Source organism: Varanus komodoensis, unplaced genomic scaffold, assembly GCF_004798865.1.
Source record: "Varanus komodoensis strain SLA01 unplaced genomic scaffold, ASM479886v1 scaffold1, whole genome shotgun sequence".
In the NCBI taxonomy this organism is placed as follows: Eukaryota; Metazoa; Chordata; class Lepidosauria; order Squamata; family Varanidae; genus Varanus; species Varanus komodoensis.
The window spans coordinates 37705583-37726682 of NW_025335268.1; the positions used below are offsets into that span (position 1 = coordinate 37705583).

At 41.0% G+C, this 21100-nt stretch overlaps 1 protein-coding gene across 2 annotated transcripts; it reads right to left on the minus strand.

The window, feature by feature from the left end:
- Positions 1 to 289: 289 nt before the first annotated feature.
- LOC123032705 (vasoactive intestinal peptide) lies at positions 290 to 16531 on the minus strand. Of its 2 annotated transcripts, none has more exons than XM_044448819.1 (7): positions 16385 to 16531; positions 10392 to 10508; positions 5438 to 5578; positions 5037 to 5141; positions 3583 to 3717; positions 2985 to 3105; positions 290 to 501 (listed from the first exon to the last, which is right to left on the minus strand). In XM_044448819.1, the coding sequence occupies exons 2-7, from the start codon at positions 10496 to 10498 to the stop codon at positions 493 to 495; spliced, it is 618 nt and encodes a 205-aa protein (XP_044304754.1). In that variant the 5' UTR covers positions 10499 to 10508; positions 16385 to 16531; the 3' UTR covers positions 290 to 492. The 2 variants fall into 2 exon arrangements, with proteins under 2 accessions (XP_044304754.1, XP_044304748.1); XM_044448813.1 differs by lacking the exon at positions 16385 to 16531 and adding an exon at positions 12111 to 12182.
- Between the last annotated feature and the right edge of the window lie 4569 nt (positions 16532 to 21100).

The following is a 21100-nucleotide window of genomic DNA, read 5'->3' on the forward strand; positions in this document are numbered from 1 at the left end:
TATATATCCCTCTCTGCACTGAAATTAAAAAGCGGACACTCTGGCCCTTCTGTAACCGTCCAAATAACAAATTTAAAATGGTAGTTTAAATGGAGAATGGCAAATAATCCGCATTCAGTGGTTTTATGTATTCGGCAGTTCAAAGTGCTTCCCTCCAGGACCTTTCAACCTTCTTTGAAATGCAGTTCTCAAAATGAGCTCTATACCATGAGAGATCACAGGATGCGCATGAACTAGCTCACATATGTACAGCTTTAGGTAGGTAGATCACGCTAAAGTAATATTTACAGTGTAAACATCCACTTTTATTATATAAGAAACAAAAATATCACAGATTTCACTTCACAATATATCTGTTTTTGTTTAAATACTGAAATCATTTCTTTGACATACTATGAGAAACTCAAAAAATAGTTTGATCTTGTCCTTAGGAATTTTTTTAAGTTATTTTTTCCTTTTTGCAGGGTTGGGTTCTTTTTCATGGAGTTGTCTTCAGAGGTTCTGGGGAGAGAGAAAAAAGAATACACATTTTAGAGATACTCGTCTGCTAAGCAATGGCAACATCTCTTAAAAATCTGGTTTGAAAGTTATGCAATAGCGCTTCTCTCTCTCAAACACACACACACACACACACACACACACACACACACACACACACAGAGGTTTTCAGTGCAAACCTATAAAGACCAAACTCTGTTGCTGCCCCTGAGATCCAATGCAATGCCTTGTGTCTTGCAGTGGGCTTGGCTCTACCTTCCAAGGCACACTTTCTCCCTACCAGATTGAATCATACAATAGATCACTTCCACTGCTCCGGGGCCCAGCCATTATTCCACACAAGAGGGCCAGAGGCACCTTGTAAGTGTCCTGCTGGCTCATTTCTTTGCCGCATTGGCATGGATGAATGACATGCTGCACCTCTGATTGTTTCTGTTGCATTCAGTTTAGGTGTACAGCCAGAGGTGCTCCTGCACTGGAGATGAGGTTCTTTCTTCCAGTCCTATGGACCTCACATCTATACAAGGGGCAAATCATTCAGCAGCTTACCTAAAATACAACCTACCTAAAGCCTACCTAAAATACGGCCATGGTGAATGAAATCATGGCTAATTCCACTGAACTGCTCAAGCATGAGCAACAATAATTTACTAACTTAAGTTTTATTTTTGTTGATTGTTTATATGTTATCTTCTGTATTTTAACTCTATTATTTTATTTATATTACCTATTGGTAATTTTATTGTACTGGCCACCCATTGAGTGTGATGCTAATGGGCAACCTTTAAACAAATTTAATAATAAATAATAAAATAACAACAATAATAATAAACAGTAGCAATTCATCTCAATGGTAAGAGAAGACATGATCCATAAGATCCATAATAGCAAACTTAGGTTGTTGTCTGTGAAAAGGTTTAGAACTAAAGTGAAGTTTTTTTGTTTGTTTTTTAAGGTATCAGAATGAAACTTGCGCCAAAATGGGAAACATTTGAAAACCCTAAAGAGGCCAAAAACATATGTAGTCTAATGATAATTGTGTGTGTGTGTGTGTGTGTGTGTGTGTGCAGGATTGGACCTTCCTCTCTCAAAATACAGCATTCCAGACTGGAAAGCTCAGACTCTGAAGGTGAGCTGGACAAAGAGGAATGCATTACTGAACTGTCAAGGTTAACCAAACAGCTAGTAACTCTGATTCAGGGGAAATACTGAAGAACAAGCAGAATCAGAGGGTTGTGAATTCATTATTATCAAGCCAAACAAGCAGACCAATTAAGTAATGTGCAGCGATCCTGCCATCTGGGCCAGGAACAGCAAAACCTCCCTGAGGGGAGAGCCATTCCCTTTTGGAGGAAAAAAAAGGAGGAGGATTCAATATGGAATCAGTTCCTGACATGAGCAAGAATTAATTCCACCAAGTGGAAGAATCACTACATTGATATATGCTAGGTGTTGACCATATTATTATTACTCACTCTGTGCTACAAAGCCAGCCTGGCTCAATAAAGGACTCTTTTTCAGAGGCCTTTTGCCTGGATCTTCTGGAAAGGGAAAAGGGGAGAGACATGCCTAAAGAAGTACAGTGGCACCAGGAGTCTCAGTGGGAAAAGAAAAATGGAAAAATTCTGAGAAGGATATCAAGTATCTATGAGAAAGGTATGACTGGTTGACCCCCACTCAGAATATTGTCAGCAGTTGGTCATACCAATATAATCCCTAAATTTTGAATTAGGAGACACCCGTAATTCAAGTGAATTCACTTATGAGTGCCTTTCCTAAACCTGGCAAGGCCATTTCCCACCAGTTACAACTCCTTTAGAAAAACTTAGTTTTCTTAAATTCAGATTTTGGTGAGAAAATAAATAAATTAATTTTTTTAAGCATCCTATACTGGGCTCTAATTTACTGAATGTACTCAGTTTCTCTACCCTGTCCACTGATAAGAGCCTCATGACCATCTCACCATGCTCCTTTTCATGGTGCTTCACGAAGTGACCCACAATTTGAGAGTCAGAGATCCGAACTTAAACTTCAGGCAAGTAGCTTTTTCTGCATGCCAGGGTCAGCTTTCACCATGTTCAGGACCAGCCTTGATTTCAATTAATTGGAAGGAAAAAGGGTGCCCAGGTAGACTTTTTTAATTAAGAGAGAATGCCAGTGCAATTATCCTTATAGGCACCCTATTCACCCTAATTAAGGAGGAGTCAAGTTGGGTTTCATGCCTTAGTACACACAATCTAAGGAAAGCCCAAGTGACCTGACTGAATTAGCAATACTAAATCACTAATTTTCATTAGGAATCCTTCTCAAAAATCATGCTCATTTAATACATGCAATTAACTTCTCGAGAGATTATTCCCATAGAAATGCCATATGGGAGTCATCTCATTAAGAGCTGTTTACTGGAAAATCCACATTGCATGTATAAACGGTGCACATCCTAACAATAAGGAGACTCCGATGGTTGAGAAGAAGTTCTAACTTACCACTGGGAGGTGGTTCAGAAGCTCAAGGTCATCTACGGTGACATCGTCGTAGTTTTCCGAGAATGTGGGGTCAAGCAATTCTGCTTCATCCCGAAGGCTGGAGGGGTTTAACTCTTCCTGACTGTTGGAGTGCACAAACAAAATGCAGATGAGCTCCAGGCAGAAGTAAATCCATCTTAGCAACTTTCTTTTTTCATTGCAGGATGCTTTATTAGCCTTTGTTCAAATGACAGAACCTGTCTAGCATTATTATATAAAACAATGCGTAGCACTTTCATAGAAATCCATTTTCTTCAAGGCCTTACGCTGAATGTTTTGTTTCATAACCATAGAATTCATGCTCAAGAGCAAGTGGGTTAGTTCTCATATTCTTTATTGAAACATACTCTGCATAGAAAGGAAGTAAAATTATGCTGGTTCATGATCCCATTTCTTTTTTGTACACAATCCCTGTTCTTTTAAGCTATTTTTATTATAAAAGGCCCTCGAAAGCCACTGTGAGTACTTTTCTATACATTAAAAGAAAGATTGTGTTAATAGCTCATTACTGCTCAAACCTTTTAAAGCGCATGCCTTTAGCCCATTTTTTCCTTCTTACCTCCTTTTCCTAGATAAAACAGAGTTCAAATACTTCTTCATAGCCATCTGCTTTCGAAAGCGGCTGTAGTTGTCAGTGAAGACAGCATCTGAGTGGCGCTTGACTGGCATCTGTTCATCGAGGGGGCTGTTATTTCTTGGACAGATACAAGATTTGCAGTTAGCACCTTAGGACAGCAATCACTCAAAGTGCAAGCATTTCAGCATCTACAGTTTCCCAAAGCTAATGAGCTGGAGCCAAGTTTATTCTAACATTTCTTTAAGGTATAAACCGCGACCTCATGTCTTGACCTAACTCTGCACTTTGTGATTCAATGTTTCTTAGGCTGACTGTGGCTCAGGGACAGAGCCCTTGCTTTGCATGCAAAAGGTCTCAGCTTAAATTCCCAGCATCTCCAGGCAGGGACTGGGAAAGGTTCTCATTAGAAACCCCAGAGAATGCTGCCAGGCCATGCAAACCTTACTGAACTAGATGTATCAAGGGTCTGCCTCTGTGTAAGGCAGCTTCTTACATTCAAGGAAAGGTTCATGAACAAGCAAGCCTCCTCTGATATGAATTCAAATCTGGAGCAAATAAATATTTGCCTGGTTGGTGTGGTGGTTACTGTGCTGGACTGGGGACCTGGAAGATCTGGGTTTGAATCCCCACTCAGCCATGAAGCTCACTGGGTGAGTTTGAGCCAGCCACTCGCTCTAGCCTAACCTACCTCTCAGGGTGCTTGTGAAGATAAATGGTTCCTCACCATGCTACCTGAGGTTCTTCACAAGTGGAAAAGACAGGATATAAATGCAATATAATAATAGCAATCATACTGCTAATGAAGAAGTGCTTCAGAGTTCTCTCTGTGTGCTAATTTTCTAATAGGCATGAGAGCCGTGTCTCAAATCAGTAGATGCCATCCAAGGAACTTCAGCATATTCTAAAGTTCCAGTTAAACCTATGTGAGTTAAACATGCATATCTCACTGATTTAACCCAAAACAAGTATTCCTTGATACATATAAGAAAAGTGCAGTATAAAAGATAAAATTCTCCTCCAACCCCCACAAATCCACAGGTCCATTGATGCTCTGTCGAGATACTGCTAACATTAGCAACCTCTGGTAGCATGCCAGTGACTTACAAAGATCTGATATCAATCACTTTTTATACTTTGAAAGTTTGTGGTTGGTGTTTTGCCTGCTCCTACATGTTTCTTTTGGATTTCTTGCTCATTTAACAATAAGAATAAAATATAACTGTTTAGAATACTGAGTAAATTGCAATGCAGATTTCTAAGTATACAGCTGCACTCCAAGGAGAATATCCTTCATCCACAACAACCTCTTAACTTAAGAAAATGTAGAGCAATTATATAAATATACTGGATCATATTCTATACCTTTAAATGGGAGTCCCTGAGTACGAGGGAGGCAAAATCTTCTACTTGGGGAAATGCAAGATGCAGCCACTTACCCAACCCTCTTTCCCATAAGTGATTCCAGATATTTTCTTGCAGAGAGTTGACCCAAAAGTTTGCTGTAGCCACTTGTGAAGAGTCCATCAGCATGTCTTGCATTTCTGCAGTGGAAAGTTTTCCATTAAAAAGTATGCAACATGAATTCTTTTGATTTAATTTAGTGTGATGTTCACAGCTAATGTGGCTGTCAGCACCCGACCACCCCAGCTACAAATGGAGCATAAACTTTCTCACTGTTGCATCATTACAGATGTCACACAAACTGAGCTTGCAGACCCCAAAGAAGGGCTAGATCAGAGATCTTCAATGAGCTTACAAGCCTTGACTGAACTTTCCTCAAAACGACAGATTGTGTATTTGTAGTAGGAGTGATTATGAGCTTTTAGAATAGTCTTACCTGTCTAGAGTTCTGGACATGTCAAAATAGAATTTGTCATTTTCGGGTAATGTTGTTTGCAAAATGTCAGCCTCAGGTTTTAACGAAGCTTGAACATGGTCAGGTTCATTTGCCCCGTCGAATGGCAATCGGTTTCCTAATCTGATTAGGAGGAGAAATAAGACCATGTAGGAAGGTGCTAAATAATTCTGACAGTTAATTAATTCTGACTGTTTTGGCAAAACCAAAACAGATCATTTTGACAGTGCTTATAAAGATACATTCTAAGAAAAGATACTTTATTAAGGTGATTAGCAATGACAATAACAACATTTTAATATAATGTGACCACTTCATGTGTCTAGTGAATCTCTACTATTTAAATTGCTTTATTACAGACTTTGTAAAAGAATGTTTATTCATGCAGAAGGAAACTACAGCAAGCTAAGAAGGTAAAACAGAGCAGCACCCAGCCAATGGGAGAAGCCCATTGCGAGCATGATTTCAAATGAATAGGACTTTCAAATGGTTAACTTGATTGAATCTTTTCAAAAGTAACTGACCTAATAAAGCTTCTGTGTGGTGAAAAGAGTTCTGGCATGTAATTCATATCAGCCAATTCATTGTGTTTCCTGCTATTTTTACTCACTACATATTTAGAAATTTCAGACATGATGACAGTAAAAATACTAGAATAAATTGCAGAAAGCCTAAGTCATAATCCTTCCATCTATGTAAGTTTTGGCAGTGTGTGTGTCAAAACTCTGCTGGTCTAAATGATCTTGATGAGACGTCAGCCTCAAGTCATCAGGTAATATATCTTTAATCTGTATTCAACACCCCACCCACAACCCTTCAAGGGATTTCCTTATGTAAATGAGCATTTCCTTGTTTGAATACCCACAAGGTACATAGAGTCATTTCATTCCATTCTGATGGCACTTCTTCACACTGATATTCTGGCAACTTCCTAAACTACTAGCATGACTCTTCTGCTCTTAGTCAGCAGTTCATTCAGATAGCACAGGTATTTCAGTTTCAAATTTTCCTGCTAAATTTTGAGAAAATTCAAGTATCCCCAAAGTGTGCTACAAGATTTGGCTTACCAGAGCCAATTGTTAATTTTTAGGCAATTGAACATTATGTTAATCTGAAATAACACTTTTTTGAAACAATAAATGCCTTTTACAACAGATAGGATGGGGATAGCTAACATATGTTCACCTGTGAAAGAGGGGCACAGTTCTCCTAGAGGCTACATATTTGGGTAGCAGTTATACAAGCACCAGCAATTGGACTAGCTCAACTAATACAAGCAATGCCTAGCACTAGCAATCTATAACAGGTTCTGTGCAAGCAGATCAAAGTACTGAACTGGCACAAGAATTAAGAAAAAAGCAAGTAGTGAAAGCTTTGTGCTAGTGGAATCCATTGAAACAAAGGATTTTAAACATGCTAAAACTGAAACTCACTGGACCATCTGGCCTAAATGAGCAGCTCAATCCAATACATGGTCCTGAATTAAGAATAAGCTAAAACAAGAAGATGATTGGTAGAAATGTTACTAAATGTTGATGTAAAGCAGGCAACCATCTCTCCAGTTAAATACTCTCTCTCAGCTTTTAGGAGGGTTCAGATGTGGCACAGGTAGGGCAAAGGGCAGGGAGAATTGTAGCTTAGAACTAGAGATGGTGATTTCTGACTCTATGGATTTTACAGGCCTTTAGTACGTCATGTAACAGGAAAAGTGGGCATAGTGCCTCCATGCTTCTGCCCAGCCCTAGAGAATTCAGCTCTCTCCAGCTTTCTACACCCCACTGTTTATTCCTCTTGGTCTCATGTTAGATTTCCAGCATTGCTTTCCTTCCCATCTGCTCACCCGGCTGATGGGGCTACCCCAGTGGTAGTAATAAGAAGGAGAAGGGGACAGAAGAGCGATTTATTCCAACACTTGCATGCCTAACGCACTACTACTGAGTGATGAAGGCACAAGTAAACCGTGGAAATCTAGTTTTCTGAAGGGCTGCAGCAGGGGCCAGTTCCCCTTGGGAAAATTAGGCTTCCTGGGTGGATTTCTATTTGGTGTGAAGTTTAGCAGTCAGTGACAGAGAAGAATGGGGCAGAGAGGCCCCCTTCCTCTCTCCCTCCCTCCTGCTCATTGCTAGACAAGCAGGAACGCAAGCAGGATGGCGGGCAGGATGGATTGGAGGGGGGTGTTGGGTGGGTGAGATAGGGTCTGGAGGCATGGTAGATTAGCAAGGGAGTGGAGATGACTCATAGACACAATTTGATTTCCCCCCACAAATATGTAAGGGCTTGAGTAAAATCCATAACCCTCTTAGGATTCTACCAGAAACCTAAGAAAACCAGCAATGTTTAGAACAGAGGCATGGAGTACATTATCTTTAAGCACCTTCTAGCTCTTCAGTTCCATGTGTTTATATAATTCTATATATCCATTTCTATTAAAATGTCATGTTAAATTGCCATGCTATATTAAGGTTATCGTCTATGAGAATGTCGATTTCAAGCCTAGAATCAAGGCAACAGTTGTCTGCCTGTTCTTATTAGAGGCAGACTGTCGAAGCATCTGGATTTGAAATGCAGGCACAGAATGCCTGCAACTGGGACCCATCTGAGTTTTCTTGCTTTGTTTTCCTAGGAGGGGTTATATTAATAGTATATACCGAGTGTTCATTCCCTGCCCCAACAGCACAGAAGACATCTAAATGAAAGTCTGTTTTCTCCTTCACGTATGGCGTGTGCAGTCCTGTGGTCCCTGTGGCACAGGGTGCTGGGCTTCTCCCTCCCTGCCAGCCCATGGCCAGTAAGGGACTCCTCCCCGAAGAGATGGAGTGGTGGTGCTTGAGGGGCTTTCTATTGCCATGGGATTCCCATCCAGTGATGGGTGAGCTCAAAGGAGGTGCACTTGGGGTGCACTGGGGGAAATTTGGGAGAGATTTTGATCCACTGGATCCAAATCACCCATCTTTTTCTGATACACTCCTAAATTAAGAAGGAAAGTACACCATCCCTGGAGTTGGCATAATAAATTCCCCATCTACTGAAAGTAATGGGAGGGAATATTAAAAAAAAACATAAATAAGAGGAGAGGAGAGCAAAAAGTAGTCCCTCCACCCAGGCCAGCATAACATCCCAGGAGGATCAGGGAGAAAAGGATGTTTGGAACAGGAGTAAGAATGCTATTCTCAAATTCCCTCTGCCTTTTTCAAGGGCTACAACCTGGCCTCTCAACATTCTGCCAAATTATTAACACAAAATAGATTTCCATAAGTTCATATCCAACACTCAGAAAAAGTTTTAAATATATTGCAGGCAGTCAAGAATATTTATTTGATTGCTTGGTGTGTTTCACCAGCATGTCAGCTAAATCTTTGAGCAGGATTCCACTCTGTCGGTCCTAATGATGATCTAATGATGAACACAAGAAGAACTGGAATCTCTTTGTAATGATCAGATTGTTTCTGATAGGCCCGTATATCATCTTCCCTGGGAAATGGCTCAACAAGAACCTCTTTCATGTTGTCCTGCCACTTCTGTGCCTGTTAACAAGCTATTAAAGCATAATTGCTCCTCTGAAGCTGGAATTTACTTGGCCAGCATTCACTGCTAATAGCTAGACTAGGCTGGCCCCAGATTGTATTCACTGCTCACACACCCAGCTAGCTCCTGCTGACTGCTGTAATGAGGCATGAGCGACGAGGAGTGGAAAATGAGCCAACACACCAATATCAGATGGTTTGCACAGATCACCCATTTGTTCCTGGGCTTGGTTTGAGTTCAGATGTTAGGTTTAAGCCTGCAAGCACCAAATGGCCTAGCCTGTCCTGTTCTGAAATTGCACCATTACCAAGATCTGCACGAGAGGCCCTTTGGAGAACACTGTCCCTTGCAGAAGTTCATTTGGTGGGCATGCATGGGAGCATCCTCTCCTGTATCTCCCCCAAACTCTGGGATGCACTCCTCTCCAAACTATGAGCTGTCCTCACTCTCCCCTTTCAGAAAAGGCATGGAGACAACTCTTTAACTGGTTTCTTATTTGCATTTGCTCAGTATTTGTATCTAGATTGATTGTTTAGTTGCTGTTTAAATGAATAGTTTTGATACGAAATCTGAAAGCCAACAAGTGCTATTTTAAGAATATGCAAATTTTAGCCAAAGGTGTCTCTTTTCTCTCTGGGTTAGATTGCTCTGAAATAAATTTAACCTAAAGTTTGTCTGCCTGTATCTGTGTTGTGTTTTTGCCTGCATTGATCATTCATGTAAGGACAGACTCCAAAGAACTTGGAATTTGGATATTCTGAGGACCGTGGACCTAGAACAACCGGACATATGACAATAATTTCAATGTGGTTTTCACTGGGGACATGCTGACATAAGAATATAATAGAGATACTGCAGACATTGCCAAATGATCAGGAAAGTGATCTTACTTTCAGGCTTAAATTAAATGCTGCAAGACTCCCATTATAGCAGATCTGCATACAAGGAAACCCTCCTGATTTTCAAGGGCACTGAACACAATCATTTTTCTTCAAAACCAATGGGTCTTATTCTTTCTTCTGTACTGAACAAGCCAGCTCTCTCTAGCTTACTCCACACAGGCAGTCTACGAGCCAGCAACAACAGAATACAGGTATGTATGAAATAGTTAAGCCACAACACGGCTGCAATCCTCTATCTATTTACCTAGGAGCAAGCCCCACTGTAATCCAAGAAAGTTATTTCTGAGTAGATGTGTATTGGATTGTGTTACAAAGGAGTTACTAAAAAGCTAATCCTCCTTGCTAACACACACTCCCTTCCTGGTCTGGCCCAGCAAGCAAGTTTGCAATAGATTTAAGCATCCATACATTTCCAGTTAGGCTTTTCTTCACTTCATCTTGGGAAATTTGTCAGATTTGCAAGCCATGCCATTTGCTGCCAGGGCAGGTTTAACCGCAAGCAGCCTCACCTCATAGTTGAGTATGTTCCCAGAGAAGGTAAAGCAACAGTGTGAGAGCAGAGTAGGCAGAGGAGTGCAAAAGAGAGGAGAAGCTGGGAGCCACTTCTGTCTTCCATCGCTTGGGACCTGGGTGGGCAAAAATGATACAATTATTAATCTCTTGCTGCCAGTGCCCATGTCTTGCACAAGCAAAGGCACGATCTATGAAAGTTTTCTCTGAAAAGCAGAGGACTGTATCACATTTAAGTCCTCCTTAGAATAGAACCATTGAAATGAATGGCTTTAATGTAAATTAACATTGAATACAACACATGAGATACAACCTAGGAAGTCTGTTTTATGTGGAAAGGGACATATTGCAGATATAGGGTACATAACAAAACACAAAATGGTAGCATTGATTGGATGTACTCATTTGTATGCCTGAAGTCAAAAGACCAATTGGCTTTTGGAGGCAAGAAAGTTACTTAGCATAGATACATGAGATAGGAACTATAATGCATTTCAACATTGAAAAGGTTCTCATGAGGGTTACTGGTACTAAGATGAAAATGCGTTACAGTCTTACTGTTGTCCTGTTTCATTGTTATCATCTTTTCCCCCTACTTCGCAATAGCTTATTTTTCTTGTGAAGTATGGAGTGACAGAGTACTTGACTTTAAAAGGAGCAGCAAATTGAGATTGAACTGAGAAGGAGCAGCAGGAGAGAAAGACAGCGAGCAATAGGTTCATAGACTGATGGACAAACAATTTCTCCAATTATATAGAATTAAAATGTTGGTACATTAACTTAAGTCATGTTGCTTTGCAAAATGATTTAGTCCTGCTGCTAAAATAGCACTGCATAGCCTCTGCGATTTTGTCTGAAAAAGTAAAAAAATGTAGGCTTCATTTACTGATTTTGCTTGTGAAATATGATCATAAATAGAGGCTGTTTGTGACCAAATGCAGCAGTTGCTTTAAGGCATAGTTAGACTCAGTGGGAATTAGCCCACATTTTATGCATTAAGGGTTTCAGAACTAAAGACAAGGTATTAATGAGCCGGAAAGAGTTTTCACATGGCTGCAAATTACCACTAATTCGTCCTCATGCAAAACATCTATTCACATTAGCAGTCCTATACAAAAGCACAAGATTTTTAAAGCATCATTTTTAATCTGATCTGAAGAAAAATGCAAATATGAACAATCATGGAATAACATTGCAATTTAAGTAGACAATATACACTATATGTGACATAATTCACACACATGTTCAGAAATGTGAACACAGAGAGGGTTGGGAAAGATATGTGCTATTCAGTAATCACCCTCTAAAAATTGTAAACAAATTATGAGAACAATATAAAAAAATGCTTTGAAGAGCTGGGACAGCAAATGACAGCAAAAAGAATGACAGAATGACATTAGAATGACAGCAAAAATACAGGTGAAGGCAATATTCAGGAGAGTGTCTGAAATACTGATCAGGAGCAAGAGGGTGGAAGTTATGTTTTTCCTGAGCCCAAAGGACACTTCAACTATCTGAAAGATAAATTCTGAAAAGGGAATCCAAGAAAGAGATCCTTCCACCAGGTCCCTTTTCAACCTGCGGAAATTAACTTTTTACATCTCACTTTGGAAACTCTATTTTTGCTACAGATAGAAATTCAGGTTGGTTCCTCCCCCGCTTAAAATAGGTCAGGAAGACATTTCTTGCAACTGAAAGGAAGACAAACTTTTACTTACTGTGCAGGAAGAGGGGCTCTTGGTCTCCTCAGGAACAGGACGACGGTGCCTGAAGCGCAAGCAACGCGGGAGCTCTCCCAGGTGCTGAACTGTTCTGCCGCCACTTGTTTGGCAGCTCCACAAGTTGCCTCTTCAGGTACTGAACCTCCACGTGCAAAGCAAAGTATCTGCTCTGCTCCCTCTCAGTGCTGGTCTGAAGTTTATCAGCTCTCCTTCCTAGGCTACTGCCTACCCTTCCCTTCAGTGCACTCTCCGAAGTCTTTCAAGCTGCCTCATTTTATAGGGTTTGCATACAGAGGGCCACTCTCGAAACCAGCAATCACGTTATGCTGGAGACGTCACATTCCCAAGGGGATGGATGGAAATATCTGTGACGGGTTTTGTTCAGGATGTTGTGAGACAAAGGAAGTTCATATTTAATTGATGGAAAGCCCCCTCCCCCCTGCTTAAATTGATTTATGGCTATATTGATGAATGACTGAGCTTGAGTAACATTTAACTGGGTAAAGAATCCAGTTTTTACAATTCATGCCTGAATCCTGACTTCCAAAACATGGAATTCAACTTGAAAAACAAAACCCTGAAGCCTCTGTTGAAAATTGTTAACAGTAGGTCTCTTCTAATCTAAGGGCAATGGTTAGAAAACCAGTACACTCTGATACATATGTGGAAATATCAGTGAGAAATCTCAGAAGATCATTGTGGATTTTATCACAATCCAAGTAATCTTTTATTGTGATTGCAGGACAATGTGGAAATAGATTGTACAGCACTTTAAAGTTATGTGGGAAAGAAAGCTAAAGGTTCTATTCAGTACAATTCTCCACTTTTCTCTTCTGGAGGAGATACTATTGAACATGTTTCCTTTCCATTTTTATATTCATCAACACCCAGTTCTTCAGAATAGCCAAATAAGGCTGCTGCCCCTGTCTTTCTTCCCAAAGTCGCATGTAAGTTCCTTAACACATTCATGCCACAATGCTAGTATTTTTACTTGCCTGGGAGTAAACTCTGGGGCAAACAACTGGTAAACAAGCATGGGATTCTTCTGTCAATACTCTCGTGATTACTTTTAGCTTAATTCTTTGAAAGCCAAAAATAAGCAAATAAATAAATCTGAGATCATGCAAGTATAATCAGCCTGAGATTTGAAACTCAAATTCAAATATACCTCCCTTGCTTTGTCACATATTTCTCGTATCTGGATTCTCTGGATGCACATTCATGATCTATGGAAATATTTGCCATCTTGTAATCTCTCATTTTCTCCATGTTTGTCCACTTCAGCAATCCCAGCCAGTCAAGCATCAGTCAAGACTTACACCCATAGACTAAACCAAACAGTGGCTGGCATTTGACCCCTTGGTATGCTTACACGTATGATGCACTGGAATTAGCTGGTAATACATAATTTAATGTAAAGGGAAAGACACATACAGCGCTAGGCTATTTCTGGCTATAAAATGCCAGAAACCCAATAAAAATAGGTGTTCATTCTGTTACAGTAAAATCTCTCCAAACTGGATTAATCTGAGCAAAAGACCACCAGAACGAAGTCCCAGATTCTTCCTGGTGTTTCAGAATGCTGATTTGAGAGCAAGTGCGGCGTAGTGGTTAAGAGCCTGGGACTGGGACTCAGACAATCTGGGTTCTAGTCCCCGCTCAGCCATCGAGCCAAATGGATGACTTTGGGCCAGTCACAGACTCTCAGCCCAACCTACCTCACAGGGTTGTTGTTGTGGGGATAAGATGGAGGAGGAGGAGATGTAAGCTGCCTTGAGCCCTTTGTAGGAAAAAGGCAGGATATAAATCCAAAAATAAATAAATACATAAATCTGAAATGTAGCTGCAATTGCCATGCACACTATAGTTTATCCAGGTCAATGTTTCAGCATCTTTGCAATTCTGTATCATTACAGAGAACAGAATCTATGTGGCCTGTAGAAACCTGGAGGATTTTAACAGTTCTTACAGCTAAGTATATCTCATTCAGGAGGGTCACCATTAGAGCAATAGGAGAAAACCATCCTCTCAGATCTGTCTGTGATAGCAATTTTCAGGATCATTACCAGAAAATAAGCACGCCTTCAGATGCCACCAATTTGTTATCATGACTGTCATGGAAATAGGTGTATTTTTCTCTGCCTGCAAGCTAGCCAGAAATCATGTCTAAACATGCGCACAGTGTCTTCTCCTTACCACTGTCAAAGTCAACAAAAGTGCACTTAGAGATCATGGCTCCTTGTCACAGAGAATGGCATTCAGGGAGAAGACCGTCCCAGAGCTGGTCTAATGGATAACAGCTCCCTGATAGGCGTGTGGCTGCTTTGACATACTAGAGGCAACCCTGTGCATGTTTAGGCAGAAATACATTCCTACAGTTCCCAGCATTCCCCATTCAGCATGTCTGGCTGTGGAATGCTGGCTGAGGGAACATGTTTTTCTCTTGAACATGCATAGGAATGTGCCCTAAGGAAGTTTCAACACAAGAAGATCTTCTGCCAGTTGAGAGCCCACATGCATGGATTTTCACAAGAAGAACACAAGGGCCAAACCTGCTGCCCACTTTCAGGCAACAAGCTCCCAATTACTTCCCAATCCAGAAACCACAGGAAGGAATGGGATGGGGAAAGTGGCTGCTCCTTACTTTGGGAGGCTTCATAACACACGTTCATTTCCATGCTTCCAGCTCAGGCATCTAACTCAGGAGCCTGCGATGTCCAGAAGATCAGAATGAATCACCCACCAAGCCATTTCCCCCACTGGAGTTACTTCATTTCTACAGGGAGGGGAGAAAGCCTTCCTTCCAAAAATGGCCAAGGGGGCAGAATGCACCAGATACCTTGGCTGGGGAGTGGAATCTTTGCCCCACGCTCCAGCCAGTTTTTAACAGGGAGGTTGAAAGAGCAATTTGTTTTTGTTTTTTGTTTTTATTTAATGAGGGGGGATAAACCACCTGCTCAAAATGGTTGCGGGGCTAAGGCTTGGGATAATCCTGTCCTTGGAATAAAGTTAACCCTCATTCTCCTCTAGCTAATTTTCAGGAGGAGAAAATGCTCCTTCAGTGTGTGAGGCTGTGGAAGAGGGGAAAATGAGGGAAAGATCAGAGACACACAGAAAGGGAGGGAGGAAAGGGGAAAGAAAGAGGAAAAGGGAGAAATAGGAGTGGGGACAGGCAGGCCAAGGAGAGGAGCAGAGAAAGAGAAAGTGAAACTAGAAAGAAGGAAAGTGATCCAAAGGCATTGGAGGGAGGGAGGAAAAAAGGAAGGAAGAGAAGAAGGGGAGGGGAAGGAGAAAAGAGGAGCCAGAAAGTGAGATAAATCAGAGATAACAGTACTTACATAGGATGCACATGCATGGATACACATCCTAAAAGAACTGCACTGATGGCCTATTCACTTCCAGGCTCAATGCAGGTTGCTGGCATTTACCTTTACGGTCCTAAATCAGGGGCGGACAACCTTCATTCTCATGGGTAATTTCTGGGATGCTGCATGTCTGTGCTAAATGGAACCAGGGCTAGTGGAGAGTAGGTTACCCCTTTGCTCTTTCTCCCACCCCTTTTAGCTCTCTTACTTTTCCTTCTCGGGTGGAGGGCTGCTCAGAGACAGGTTGCTGCTAGCAGAGTTCTGAATTGTTTGCATCCAGAGGGTTTTTGAAATTAGGCTTCAGGTGTCCCACCCCTGGTCTAAATGGCTCAGCACACAAGCTTATGAAGAAATGCCTCTTCTTAATGGTGGGTTTAGTTTGTCAACAGTAGTATTTCAGGGGTAGCAAGCAGTGCGCTTGGGTTTGTGGGCTTTCAGATGCAGGCTTGCCTGTCATTTTTAGTGTGTGGAGAACTTGTGTGTTGTATTTTGTAGATTTGCTGCCTCTTGTTATGACAGGGATGATACTCTTTCTGGTATAGTTCTTCTACAAGGAACATAGCTAGTCTGTACAGCATAATTGGAAGAACTTTCTCCACCCAGACATTTTTCCTGAAATGTATATTTCATATGCAAGATCCATCAGCAAGTTAAGATACTTATGAAAGCATTGTGGGAACATCAGTGCGCAAAGGCATCATCCAAAGCCAAAGTTAAACACATCTAAGTCCCATTCAATACAATGAAATAAAGTTTACCATTAATGGGAAAAAATGGTTTATGCTGATTCTTTTCAACCAAAAGTTAAACTTTTGTGGCTGTTTCGCCAGAAATGTAAAAATCTAAGATTATATGCTAAGGAGACTTTTTTTAAAAAGAAAGACCATTTCAATTAGGTGGACTTACTCAAAAGTAAATCAGTTTAGGCTCACAGTCCCAGTGCCCAATAAATGTGGAAGATCTCATCATTTCCTCTTCCTTCTAATGAACTTTTCATCTTTCCATTTTTTCTGTCTGAAAGTTTAAATGGTGAAGATTCAGTGATCCTTAATTACATTTTCTAATCCAGTTACATAAAAATTAAACAAATTGAGCCAAAAAGAAATTTGTCTGGAAAATTGTTTCCCAGATGACAGGCATGACTTAAACCAGAGTTCCTGCAAAGGACTAATTTGAGGAAGTTTGTGTTCCTTGATTCCTCAGAACTGGCTGGGAAACTAGTAGTTGTGCTCTGAAAGGACAGGATGGGCAATAGCCTCTTGCAGCCCCCCACTTTGTCCTAAGTACCCTTGTCTGATTCGCAGATGAGGAAATGGAAAGAAAGGCCAGAAATCATGGATCAATATAAAAGGAAATCCATTGGGAAGTCCTCCTGCCTGTTGTTGTCATTTTTATTTATTTCTGCACTGCCCAATATCCAAAGCTCTCTGGTGGTTCACAGTATGCAGGAACACAGACCACAAATACCTTGAAATTCCCAAAATGCAAATAAATATCAGGACTGTGAGTAGACTGTCATAATGTGGTCCTGAAAAGATGACAGCCAGGTGGGCCTCAGTGGAAAGAGACCACCACTGTAACTGCAGGACTACCACTGAGAAGGCCCTTTGCAGTGTGGCCACCTTCCAAGCTGCCCTCCAAGGAAGGCTCGGATGTTGAACATGGTGCCTGGGTACATTCATGTTGGGAAAGGCATGCCAAACCGAATGGGGCCAGTACTGCTGTCCCACAACTTCCACAAGAATATGAAAAATGGGCTGCTGGCTCAGACTCTCAGACTAGCCGGATTGCCATAGCGGCTGGTTGGAAGACACCAGGAAACCTGCAAGCAGGTCAGGAAGGCAGTCGGGCTCTTGGTGAACAGAGCCTTCCTTCGAAGAGAAAAGCGCTTCCCTTTTCCCTGGTACTATTGTGCCTTTGACCATCGCTTATTGCCTGCTCCTGCCTGAACTTCTCTCTTGCTAGACTGATACCAGAATGATGAATCACTTGCCTGAGTATTGATTTGCTATTGGATTTGCCGCTCAGTTTCTGTGAAACTGACCCAGCCGCAGCAAGGAAGTTTAAGCTTTTAGAATAAATATGAGACTAAAATGCTTGACACAAAAACGTGCTTGACACAGACAAAAGAGGGGGCGAGGGGGCAAAGGGCAACAGAACTGTTATAAAGGAGTGTAGAATTTGCGACTCCAGATGTTGTTGGGGTGCATCTTCCATCCTGGGACTGATTGGAGCTGGAGGCACTCAGGTTCCCCACCCTTGCTTAAGAGATAACATGGTCATAGTTTAAAGCAGAATAACTGGAGATTATGTCCAGCAATCTGTGTTTTAGAAATACATTTATAAGCAATATATTTAAATGTTCTGGCTTCATTTTCCACAACATAGCATAGACCTTAAGTAGTTCGCTGTTAACATCTTTATTCTGACGGAAGTCACAAAAGCAATTCTATACCCGAAACCAAGCATAATGCATTGAGTTCTATGACTAGAGATCAGCATGGCCCAAAGTGGCCTGAGAGCACCACCTAGCTGCTAAATGACTCTGTTTCCTAATAGTATCTTAGCTTCATAGAATGCATATCCTATTTTGGAGGTAGGGTTGATGCCTGTTACATTTTTAACCTCCTCAGTGTAGAAGAATCTGGATTCTTTTTCAGGGGTTAAGGGAAAAAATGGTCAGTTTCAGATCTCTGCCTATTTATTTAAAGTGTTATGGATCTTTCAAGGCATTTAAAATCTGTCTTGAGGTAGTTCACAGATAAAAACATAAAACAGTAATTAAAACAGAAGCATAAAAACATTTCATTTAAATGCATAGTTTTTTTAAAAGAATTAGTAATGGCCATAGGTAAAAGACTATAGCTGGAATTAGGCTGCCAGATTCATTCATTTAAAGCAGATTGGAACGTGCAAGAGTCACATAAGAACAATCAGAGAGAAAGCCAAATGGGCTCCCTTTGGAAGTGAGTTCCTCAAGGAGAAGGTAACACCTGAAAAGGCTCCATCTTTGATGTCCAGCTACCCAATGGACCCCATAGGTGTGTCCTTGAGCAGGACCTTGGCATTCTTCTTAAGGCCCAGGCATATCCATGCCAAAATAAGTAGCCCTTCACATTCTTATGGGTGGTGCCAACTACTGTTTTCCCCTGTCATCTATCAGTGCTATGGAATCCGACCTCCCTGCAGCCCTCACACCACCCCAAACAAACCACGATTAACCCCCCCCCCAAGTCTTCTGCAAGATCCTGTGTAGAGAGTTACCTTGAGATTGTTAGCATCTACCTTCCTAGAATCTGCAGTTACCTTCCTCGCACCTGTGGTGCTTTGTATTCCGTGTACACCAATACAAAACATACTTTCATAATTTTGGTTTACAAATCCAGTTCAAACCATGGTTTATAATAGAAAATAGACTAGAGATAGAAAGCTACACTCAGCCATAAAGTCCAATGGATTATCTTGGGCCAGTAAATGCATTACAGCAAAATTCATGCAGTTGCTCTCATGACTAAAAGTATTAGAGACATGCCATGCTAAGATCCTTGGAGGACAGAGGGAATAAAAATATATTGGAATGGAGTTTGAAAAATTAATAAATGAAGTGGAAAAATTCCTGAAACTGACTCTCAATTTGCAATCCATTCTTTGCTCTGAGTTAGAAAAAATGAGCTTTTGTACTCCACTGTATTACTTTGGTGTAAATATGTATATGCAGTCCTAACATGATTACAGAAATTTTGGAGAGAGAGAGGAAAAGAGGGGCTCCCTCACACTGCAGTAACTGTGTGATATGAATAAATCTAAGAGTGATCAATAAATGATGTACTGAACCTTCACAGAATCATAGAATAGTAGAGTTGGAAGGGGCCATGAAGGGTCCAACCCCCTGCTGTTGCAGGACACCAAGTTACACCATCCCACTCAGATGGCTGTCCAGTTTCTTATTTCTCTGTCCCTTAAATGATGAAACAGTTACATTGCCTTCCAACCAAATGGACTGGATTTAGGTCCTATATTCTGTCTATGGTCTTCTACTATATGATTTTAGTATCTTAAATAATAGTGTTTATTAATACTAGTAACAATAGCTCAGCCACATTGCAAACTAGGGTTCCAGTAGATTTTCAAAACAGGGTTGCCAAAAATGTTTTGTTAATTACAAATGGGTGCGACAATCATTAAGAAAGACTCCATTCGTAACTATCTCTTCCTCCAAGATACATCAAAATTAAGTTTGATTGTTAACTAGTTTTCTTGTCCTATTGATTTGCAGACTATAAATCAGCCTGTGTAACTGTGACTGTCTCACATTGTTCCCCAGCTGAATCCTGTCTCCCCATCCCTTTCCTTCCTCAATTATTTCCCTGGATTGATCTTTTCATCATAAGTTCATCAGCACAGGGAGTTCCCTGTAAATTGCCAGGCACCCTGATGGCCCTCTATGAAAAACTAGTACTACTGCTGAGGATAATAGCAATAGTGTGGTAAGAGCCCCTTCTCCATTAATTGGCAAAGGCTGCCATAGCTCAAACAGTCTGAGTCTGTCTAAGGACCAGTACCAGACCTTGATGTGCTCTCGGGCATGGCACTGCCAGCAGGCCAGGAATGATGAGAAAACTGAAAGCATCAAAAACAGATCGAAAAAGAGAAGACTAGTCTCCACAAGATGGACAACACTTCCGTTTTTCCACTGTCTCCCGGCAAATATTTGTCCCCCAACCATGACAGAGAGGGCAGTATAATTTAAAGCAAAATTATTCCTTCCTGGCATGGTAACTGTAATCTCTGAAGCGGACCACTTCTGTCCTCAACAGTCCAACTGTTCAGGGAATGTTCAGCTATACTGCTAAGGAGCCCTTGCTTATGCCCAGCTTTAGAAATATTAAACAGTTAGGAGCTTTGAATTTATTTTTCCAAAACCCAGAGAACACAGAAGTTAACAAAATCTTCAGGTATGTGACAACCATTAAATCTTAGCAAATGGGGGAGATTGCATGTGGGAGAATTGCCTAATAGCTTTTGAAAACAAGGAGGCCAAATATATACAAAAGAGCACTACACTTTTGTCTTATTTTTGTAGGTTTGTTGTTTTAAAAACACAGATTTTAAACACAAGGATGCCCATTGTTCAGAACTTCTGATGAGTTATAGATTTCTTTAAGTCCTGGAAAATATCAGGCTCCAGGGCTGTGGTGCTAAACAGTTGTAATTGGCAAATAATAAATTGTAGAACACTCCTACCAAGAGCTCTAGTGTAGATAGCTTTCCATAGGGCTTGACATAGCTTTCCATAGGGTTTGACATCAATCCAAATATTTATGTCCAGCTACAACACAAGTTAGCCATAAATCTTCCTATACCTTTTCTATGGTCTATCTTTTCTGTAGCATTTTTGTTGAGGAAAGGGTATCAGTGGGTTACCTTCAAACTCTTTGTTCTTTGATACTCCCAATTCTTTTTTCCCCATGGGCAAGTGATCCATGCCAGAGCTACTAACCTTGAAAGGACTCAGGATAAATGAGTTGCTGAATGTGCATCCAGCCACCCCTTCTGAAAAAGCATGATGATCTATTCACTCTTGTTTCCAGCCCTTTCTCCACATGCTACCTTGAGAGCCCC

Coding starts and splice junctions, on each gene's coding strand:
- LOC123032705 (XM_044448819.1), bottom strand. CDS start 10,498: ATGGAAGACAGAAGTGGCTCCCAGCTTCTCCTCTCTTTTGCACTCCTC. Junction 5,142..5,437: donor ATGTCCAGAACTCTAGACAG/GTAAGACTATTC, acceptor TTTCCACTGCAG/AAATGCAAGACATGCTGATG. Junction 3,106..3,582: donor GTTTTATCTAGGAAAAGGAG/GTAAGAAGGAAA, acceptor GCACTCCAACAG/TCAGGAAGAGTTAAACCCCT.